General features: G+C 41.9%; 1 protein-coding gene across 1 annotated transcript; it reads left to right on the forward strand.

Moving 5' to 3' along the window:
* The first annotated feature begins 5,207 nt into the window (after positions 1–5,207).
* LOC128723005 (golgin subfamily A member 6-like protein 25) lies at positions 5,208–9,136 on the forward strand. Its single transcript, XM_053816708.1, has 2 exons — positions 5,208–5,275; positions 6,289–9,136. The coding sequence occupies exons 1-2, from the start codon at positions 5,237–5,239 to the stop codon at positions 7,168–7,170; spliced, it is 921 nt and encodes a 306-aa protein (XP_053672683.1). The 5' UTR covers positions 5,208–5,236; the 3' UTR covers positions 7,171–9,136.
* The last annotated feature ends 230 nt before the right edge of the window (positions 9,137–9,366 follow it).

A 9,366-nucleotide genomic window follows, 5' to 3' on the forward strand; every position in this document is an offset into this window, starting at 1 on the left:
GATGCAGAGAGGCGCACGATCGACGACACGGCACAAGGATGGTATTGATGGAGAAGCCGAAGGTAATGATGGAGTATGCGATAATGCTTAACAAAGGTTAATAGCCATGCCACTGAGAATAATTAAAGAGACGTGATTCGATTATTTGATTTTGTATACAAATAAAATCAACGATTTTAAATCTTGAGACTTTCAGCTCCTCCTGTTTAGTGATAAGATGAAGCTTGTATAATTTGATAATCATAATTTTCGCAGGGACAACGTGGGATATTTTTGTTATTATCATAAAAGAGCTATTTCTTCAAAATTACAGTGGAAATTATGAGTCCATATTTTGATATTGTAGAAACATTCATGTTTGCCTTTACGCTAAACACGTTATACAGAAACATCAATCATCTACCATGCATACTATACTTACATCACAACCATGCATACTATACTTACATCAAAATCATTAATACACTTCCGCTTTTAGCTATCGGTTTGATATCTTCTTTAAAAGTTAAAATTAATTCGTGAACAGGCAACATTAATAACATACTATTTCGAGCAAAATAACAAACCAATAATGTGGAAGTCACAGGTTACCTTCAGGCAGTTCCTAAAAACAAACATATAATTTAAAAGCTATCTTGGGTGTATAACGTCGTAACGGAGTTTGATCAAAAAATGTCTTAACGGGAGGAAAGTAAAAGTCTATGGCAGATGCGGACGTGGTGATTCGTGCCTATCTAGCAATCGTTCCGTACGCAGGTGGCCCTCGTCCAGCAGTGGGCATACGGTAGAAATAGAATATGTATAATTCCCTTTTTTCTTTCAATGGTGAATCGAGCGTCCTATCACTGTTAACCCATCCCGTTTGTCAGCTGTGCTTTGAGTTCGGCAATAGCTGTTTAATTTCCTGGTTACCTTTGCGATGACAAAATGCTATGCTATTGCGCTGAAGTAACAGGTTCCCTATCTATCCCTAGTTCGCAGCGAACCTTTTCCACCAGACAGCAATTCGCTTAATTTCGATGGCTTCACGGCGTAGTGGTGGGGCTGGCAAGTGAGAGCAACAGCCATTTTCGACTTGGTGGGTATTTTCATCGCGCAAGTAGCGCCGTACCATTATCGAATCGTTTTCGTGAGCGTATGGTAGCGTATGGCAGATATTATGCAATCGGCAGACGGGGTCTGGTCCTCCTTTTTCTCCATACACAGGAAAGGCTTCGCACAGGAAAGTACAGGACTGTGTTTCTTTTCACTAGTCATGATCATCACCGTTTGCTCGTTCTTCGTAATCCTACTCCAAGTGCTTCATCAGTCAGTACCTTCTCGAATTGCTTGTGGGATTTCAAGCAATTCAACAACGGCAGTTTGAAATGCGGTTTGAAAATGTATTTTTTACTAATTTTTGTGTATGAACAAGCGAAGAACAAACAACAGAAATATATGTTTTAAAAAGATACCTTACAAACGCCTACGCATCATAACAAGCAAACATTGCATAATTGACGTGATTGACTTATTCTTGTTCATCCAACGTTCAGCATTTATTATTACAATCCAAAAAGTTATTGTTTCTTTCATACCATTGATTTTAAAATCCCGATTGAAAAAAAAAAGTTCACTGATCGATTGATCCCCGTCTCTTGGTAGGATAACTATACGACAGAGACATCCCGTCCATATGTCAGGAAACGGGGCCTTCTCATGTATCAGAGAAGGTGAGAGAGAAACACAATTTGATTGGTGAACGAGTTGGGTAACACATTAAAGACAACCACATGGTTTTGATTTCATCGGTATTTGTACTAGGCGAAAGGTGATCAATAAACGGTATCCATCATGCTGCTGTCTGGTAGGAGAATGATTTTTCTGGCCATTTCCTACTCGCATACTTTCATGTTTTGGTAGTAAATGTTACAGCTCGTACATTGTTGTATGTGGAGTTTGTCAACCATCGATCCAAATAGGATTACGCATTGCTTCCTTTGGCTAGACGAAAGTTCATTTTTCTAATGACGATGTCGATCTCCTTTCGGTGTTCGTCACGTGTCAAAACTCTATTTTTATGGGGAAAAGCACCCCTATTATATGATCTATTATGCAGCTCTTAACTGAAGCTTCCTGGATCCGATTTAAATGGGATACTTATGTAACTTTGGAAGTGCCCGTGAACATTCACACAATCTAGTGACAAATAACCTACAGCAATTCAAAAAACTTAATGGATTTGCAACAAAATGGGATGAGAGAGCTGAAGGAACGTTGAACAAATACAAATAAATGACTAAAATAGTTTGTCTCAATCACAATCCATTAGTGGCATTGAAGAATCGAAGTCTCCATTACAAAGGATTTTGCACGAAGTGTGACCGTGCAACACATATTTCTTCTCAGTACATGTACACTTGGCACGTGTTATAAAATGATCGCCAGTTTTTGTCGAGTCAATGCATCTGTTGTGCTTTATAATGGATTTGACCTTCGAAGTCATTATTCCTGAGGAAAAGTAGTACAACGAAGAGGCGCCTGTCGCCGTACGAAAAGAAAAGTAAAAGTATCGAAGCTGTTCCAGAAACGATCGGCAAAAAGTGGCATGAAGAAGATGGAGGAGGAAAGAAAAAACAATCCCCAAAAGTGATTGTACGCATTCCACGCAGCCTCCGGTTGTGACGTGACCGAGAAAAGAAGTTGTATCGTATCGTTACACTCCAAATTCAACCATAAACGAGTAAAGAGTGTAGGATGAGGCTATGAGAAAGTGCGGGAAGAAATGAAAGAAAACAAACTTCAAATTTGACCAAAAAGAGAAAAAAAACTTCACCAGAAGATCATGTTGAACGAGCAACATGTTCAATTCACCTTCATACCCAAACGGGGATTATGCAATACGTGTAGGCAATGCTCTAGATGCCAAAAATCCTAAAAGGAGGGAAGACTGATCTTAAAATAGACACTTTTAGGGTTATGTATTTAACGTGTTTAAGCAGCTTAAGGATATCTTTGCGTTACTGTGGATTCGTTTTGCGCTATTTTTGTATGTTTATTTTATACTAATTTTATTTATGTTTTTGCATGGGTTCCTAACAAATTTATGACAATTAATTCACAAATAAATTAAACATGGTGAATGATTTAATATTTGATTTTTGATCAACCAACACACTTTTAATAATTATACTTACTTACTTTGTATTTTTTTATTTTCATTTACGTGTAACATTCGAAAACAACTTTGCATCCCAAAACAATTGCAAAGTACTGTAATCAGTATCGTCAAAAAAAAATGAATATCATACTCTAAATACTAATTTTCATTTATCTCGCTTCATGGGGCAGTAGGTTTTCCGACTTATGACTCAGAAGCATGTCAGCATAGTCACATTCTGCAAGGCGTAAGGAGCAGGTGTTCAGGTCAACAACCGTTTCATCATAAATGGCAGTCTGTTGCAGTCTGTTTGCCTTTCATTCTTGCTCGTCATCTATCTAGAATGTTTTGTACTCAACGAACAAATATGATTTGACAATTTTACATGTTTATAATTTTTACATATTTCTACAATAAACAACCACTTGGTGTTTTGCTTGCAAAATTAAGTTACACGTACAAAGCTGTTGCAATCAACTACCTCGTTCTGTAGATTATCCTAATGCCGATTTTCTTTTTCCCAAAATACGAAATGCGTTAGAAGTGTCACGAACACTACCATAATAGATGCTGTGAAACTATGTTTGAAATGCAACAACGGCCTACTCTGATGACCTACCCCAGCGGTTCGTGCATGGTTCATAAAATTTGAATTATGTGGCAGCATTGATGTATGATAGCAGCAAAAATGGATGCTAAACAACGAAAGAAACAAAGCGAGGAAGATACTATTTTACGATCAGCTGCAATGGCATTTACAAGTCTAGCAAGGTGACCCTTGGCTACCGACGTGCAAAGTCACTGACAAAACACACTGTTACGTTTGACTTGAGCAGCAAATGCATCGATCGTAGTATCCGCTCTTCACGTTACTATCGTTCATCTGAACAAACAACTTCGCGGGTGGGTGATTTGTATTTCCGCCAACAATTGAAAATCTGTGGCACCGGTTCCGCCATGTCTGATTCCATCGTTTTTTTTCTCTCTCGTCCCATAGGGTGACAGGGTGTTCAAATGACGACAAATTTAGATGGCAAAAACGTGTTCGTGAGAGATATGTACTAAGCTTGAGACCATTTCCTTCGCGGTGGAAAACTAGTTTCCATTGCTTGTTTTGTAATCTAATCGAAATGAATGACCAAATGGTTTGCTTTCAAATTCAGCAATTACATCACGTGGGAAAAGAGTGTTGAAGCTAATTGAAAGGCGACGATCTGATAGCGATCTGTTGGTCAATGCACATCTGGATTCAGAAAACAAAGTGCATCTTCGCTGGGTAGCTTCATCGACAGTGATACTAAATATCATAACGGTGTAAATAAATAATATAATTTTTAATTTGTAAAAAAATATTCCAAAATTGTTTCCGAAGCCACCGAAAGGCATACACGGTCAGTGCACAATGCACGAGGTCTTGAATCTTGATGCCCTGCATAACCAACCGTAATACCTCGCGGTTGGTAACCGAAGTGCGAACTGCCAGCTCAATTCACGCAACTGCATCCTTCGCTTGCAGTGTGCCTACTACCAGGTGTACCATGGTGGGGCTACATCGGCATTTGCTATCACTGTCGCTTTCGTTCGGCCGCTTCACATAGTAACATTCTGCGATGCCTTGCCATCCCGCTCACGGAGGCGGAAAACCCATTCATTTCACTGGCGCCTATGATCGTTCGGGTTGCCGCGTTCGGCTGTGCGCGAAAAAGAGCGAGGTGCGGGCAGCATACTTACGCTTTTTAGCTTTTTGGCGACTGCTTTCGCTTTTCTTTTGCTTTGAAGCGGAATCAACGGGGGAGACTTCAATCCTCAGCCAAGCAGCGGTTGACCGCGCGACCGACAGCAATCGTAATAGAGGGGAAGCCTGTAACCGTAGCATTGCAACCCGGGTTAGGGGAGAGAGCGACTATGCTTCAGTTCAGCCTGTTCAGAACCCCCAACCACCAGCACCAGTTCGTTTTGCGCGGGAGAAATGGAAGGTGTTTAAGTTGTGCGTTTTTTCGGTATATAATGCTCGATCTTCTTCAATTTATCGACAGTATCAAGACCAGCGTGGTCAAGAAGTGTAGTGTGTGGATTAGTTTGCCAACTACCCAATCCATGCGTCGGCCATCCAAGATGAGGTCGTTAACGCTGCTGGTTAGTGTTACACAGAGCCATACATGGGGAATTTTGAGTTCAGTTTTTATTCGGAACGAAAGAGGATGTGATTATTACGCGTAAAGCGGATAGTGCGTGCATTATGTGCCATGTGCACCCTTAATGGGGGGAACAGCAAGCATTCAAAAGATTCTAAGACATTGCGTTTAATTGTGACCAGAAAAGGATTGTGCAGCATTTAGTTCACTAGTATCACCAACTATGGACTGCTGGAAAAACGCGCAGTTTGTCATCAGAAATTGGTTTAAGAGTGTCCGGGCGTCGGTGCAAAATGGCGATCTGAGGCACTGTGACTGTGGCACTTGGCGAGTGATTTAGTCCGGATCGGAAAGTGGCGTATTGCAAGCGGCTGGTTCAGGCTTACCTTGCCACTGCCCAAAAGGATTTTAAACCAATCTCGAAACATCAAATTGCCGTTGACGTTGATACAGTATAATGTCTTAGGAAAGCGTTTGCACATACGCGATACGCGACATACATACACGAGGCTGATCGGTCTGTAATAGCAGTTGTAATTGTTCGATCACGCTGAAGGATATTACTTACCTGTTGCAGTTGTTTCTAGTACACCGCACATGTGCAGAAAACAGTTTTAATTGATAACAAAAAGTTGATTGAAAATTATCTAAAAGTATACTAGAAGCGTTAGAATGGTCATCACTTACTCGCCAAATGGAACGTCTAAATTTATGTATTTATTGCGAAAATTCCGGAATTTGTAAAACGTTTTGGCATTCGAACCTGCCATTTTCGCCAATATGATTAAAGTTTCGATTCAGCTAATCTTTACGTACAAGACAGTACAAGAGCAGGTGTTAGGAAGTGTTTTACTATTATTTTTCATACGCACTATGTAGAGGCATTGTGTGAAATTGATTTCGCTTTGCTTAAATTTCCACTTTAATCTTTTCAAAGTTTAATTTACGTCATTAGACTTTACGGTATCGATAGTAAACGTGATTCGTTTTCTCTGTTTTCTTCTGGTACCACAGGCCTGCATAGGCTGCCTCTGTGTCTCTCTGGTTCTAGCGGACAACCCGATTGCCATTCGACAAAAACGAAGTCCTGCTCCGTTCTTCTTCAACAAGGGTCACGACCACCACGAACCAAAATGCGTCTGGGAGAAGAAGCTGGCCTGGAAGGAGGATTGGAAGAAGGTCTGGGAGTCGAAGAAAGTCGAGGTGTGGAAGTCCGAGTGGAAAAAGCAACAGATCCCGGTCTGGAAAGTGGTGGAAGTTCCGATTTGGCGCGAGGTGAAAGTGCCGGACTGGAAGATCATCAAGAAACCGTACTGGAAGGAGACTGAGATACCGGCCTGGAAGGAAGTGCAGGTGCCTGACTGGAAGAAAGTGAACAAGCCCGTCTGGCGCGAGGTGCAAGTCCCGGTCTGGAAGGAAGTACAGGTACCCGAATGGAAGCAAATCTGGGTGCCAGATACGGTCAAGGTCGGCATTCCCGGAGAGAAGTACTTAGGCAAGGACGAACACGGATGGGAGTACACAAGCCACGATCTATGGAAGAAGAAGATGGTCTGGAAGCCCCTGTGGAAGAAGGTCTGGAAGACCGTCAAGAAAGAGGAATGGAAGACGGAGAAGAAGCTCGAATGGAAGGAAGAGTGGGTACAGGAGTGGCGCACCGAGAAGAAGCAGATCTGGGTGAAGAAGAAGGAGGAACTCTGGAAGGAGGAGAAGGTCGAGATCTGGCGCATCGAGAAGAAACAGGAGTGGGCAACCGAGAAGAAGCTGGAGTGGAAGGAAGACTGGAAAGAGATCAAGGTCCCAGCCTGGAAGGAGATTCAGGTGCCTGCCTGGAAGAAGGTGTGGAAACCGGTCTGGGAGAAGGCTTGCGTACCAGTCAGCCATGGATGGCATTAGTCGGCAAACTACTCTAGATATCGTAAGCCCATGGTAGAATTCATTCTAGTGTATAGCATGTTGTTACCTTTTTCTTACCCTCTTCTGTCCATTTCCCATAAGTTTGTTATTATTTGGCTTTTGTTTTGTTTGATTACGTGTCCTCGTGGTAAGGGATATCGTTCATAACATATCTCCTGCTAGTACTCGTTTATTACTACGCAAACATGTTCTGCTTGCGATCTATTCAACATTTCCAAAGCGTCAATGTTTCAAAAACTACGTTAATGTCTGTTTTACTCGCACCTTGCCCGAGCTTTGTAGGCGCCATTGCTTCCGTACCAAGCTGTTCCAGCATGTTGCATCATCACCCGCAGTTCCCACAGTTGTTTCCAAGTTCACCACCAGCCACCATCAGGCGGTCCTTCCGACCTACGTGTTGCGCTTTCCGGCCATTTTGCCACAATTGTCCATCTTCTGATGAAGAAGATATAGGCCTGTGAACTCAGCTCGAGTGCGCCCAGCTGTGATGCGGTAGCTGGATTTTTTTTTGAAAATTTTTCATTCCCCGCTTATAACGATGGGGGTCTACGGAGAGATGATTGTTACAAAACAGCGCTCCCGGAGCGGTTCATTGTGGCGAGAGTGATGATCGATTCGCACAAAAATAAGGGTCGACAGAAGCGGTGCCCAGGGTTGGTGGAAATAATTATTTCCTTCCTTTTACCCGGTTGATTCCCCACGAAAGCTATCAAGACAGAGGCTTGCGAATGTCATAAAACAGTGCTCCCTCGTACCATGAGCAAGAAAACTAACAGCACGTCGCTCTTCTGTTCGTCCACTGTTCGCTTTGTGCGGAAGATCAACATGTTCAACAGCAACGGCACGAGACTTGATCGTACCAGCTTGTGACCTCCCGTCGGTGTCATTTTGCAGATCCGCCATGCGCAATTTTACGAGATTGATAGTTTGTTGATTGAAAGCAATTTGGCGGGCAATTTTCGCACTTGGTAGCACGTGCGAAAGGTGCCATATGAAGCATAAAAGTGGATAACAGCGTGTTCGCGTTAATTTTGTTATCCTAACGAATCGTGATCGATTGCGTGAAGAACCCAACGTATGCTTTTTTGATCGATCTGGCAGCTACCTTGCGCTAGTGGATGAGATCACCAATGAGCTGGTTTCATCACTGTACGCGAGCCTACCCGGCCGTAAGCGAGTGAATGTTATTTTTTATTTTGATTTGATTCGATCGATGAATGATCAACCCACATTCGACACGTGAGCTTTCAATGTTCGGCATACCTACGGTGTCTGATTCGATAATTACATGGAAAGGTATGGCACATCTCTCTTCGAGAAACGCATAACGACGCGGAAGTTTTGTTGTGAAATAGTAAATTAACAATAGCGTTATATCGATTGAAAACAAAAATGAATTTGAATGGTTTGCTTGTCTATAGCCAGCTGCAGGGCACTTGGCGAATGCTTGGACAAGGTGTTTCAACGACATAAGGCGATGAGCCTTAATCTATTTACTCTCTCCATCTATCAGTTCACATCAGAAGGAATCGATTTTTGTGTATTAAAAAGTAGAAACAACTATCCCACCTGCATTGAATGCAATACACATAAGAAGCACTTCCAGGACTCGAAAATAACGTATTACGGCATAAGGAAAAGAACAGTAGGGGACTTTGAATTAGACACACGAAGACATGATGCCTATTTATCTGCCATATGAGCTGTTGTGACCTTTTATGAAACTAGCAACACCCTGACATACCTCGAACAGGATCGTAACAAATGAAGAGTGTAGTAGTAAATGCAAACAAAATATAAACATCGAGAATCTGTCCCTATGAACAGATGCACGCGTACGAGAAAAGCAGAAGTTCCACCACAAAGCAAACAATCACTCATCGTACCTTTGTAAATAATTGTGTAAATAGTTGTTATTTCATTGAACAGGTGAATGCTTCATTTGTTAAACGAAGAAAAAAAATCTGGAAAAAAGAAACTATTTTCAAAACTCATTTACGTGACTCGCAGACTTGTTTATTTCGGAAAGATTTCGTTGAACGTTGCTAAACGTTCCAAGGAAAACCTTACATTCCCCACCGTTCAGTTCATGTTGGGAGGTACAAATGCGAAAGAAACCGGCCTAGGAACTTTAGGTAGGTATGTGAACCCGACATAAATCAGCAGCAACGATTC

This window comes from Anopheles nili, chromosome 3 (genome assembly GCF_943737925.1).
Source record: "Anopheles nili chromosome 3, idAnoNiliSN_F5_01, whole genome shotgun sequence".
NCBI classification, from domain to species: Eukaryota; Metazoa; Arthropoda; class Insecta; order Diptera; family Culicidae; genus Anopheles; species Anopheles nili.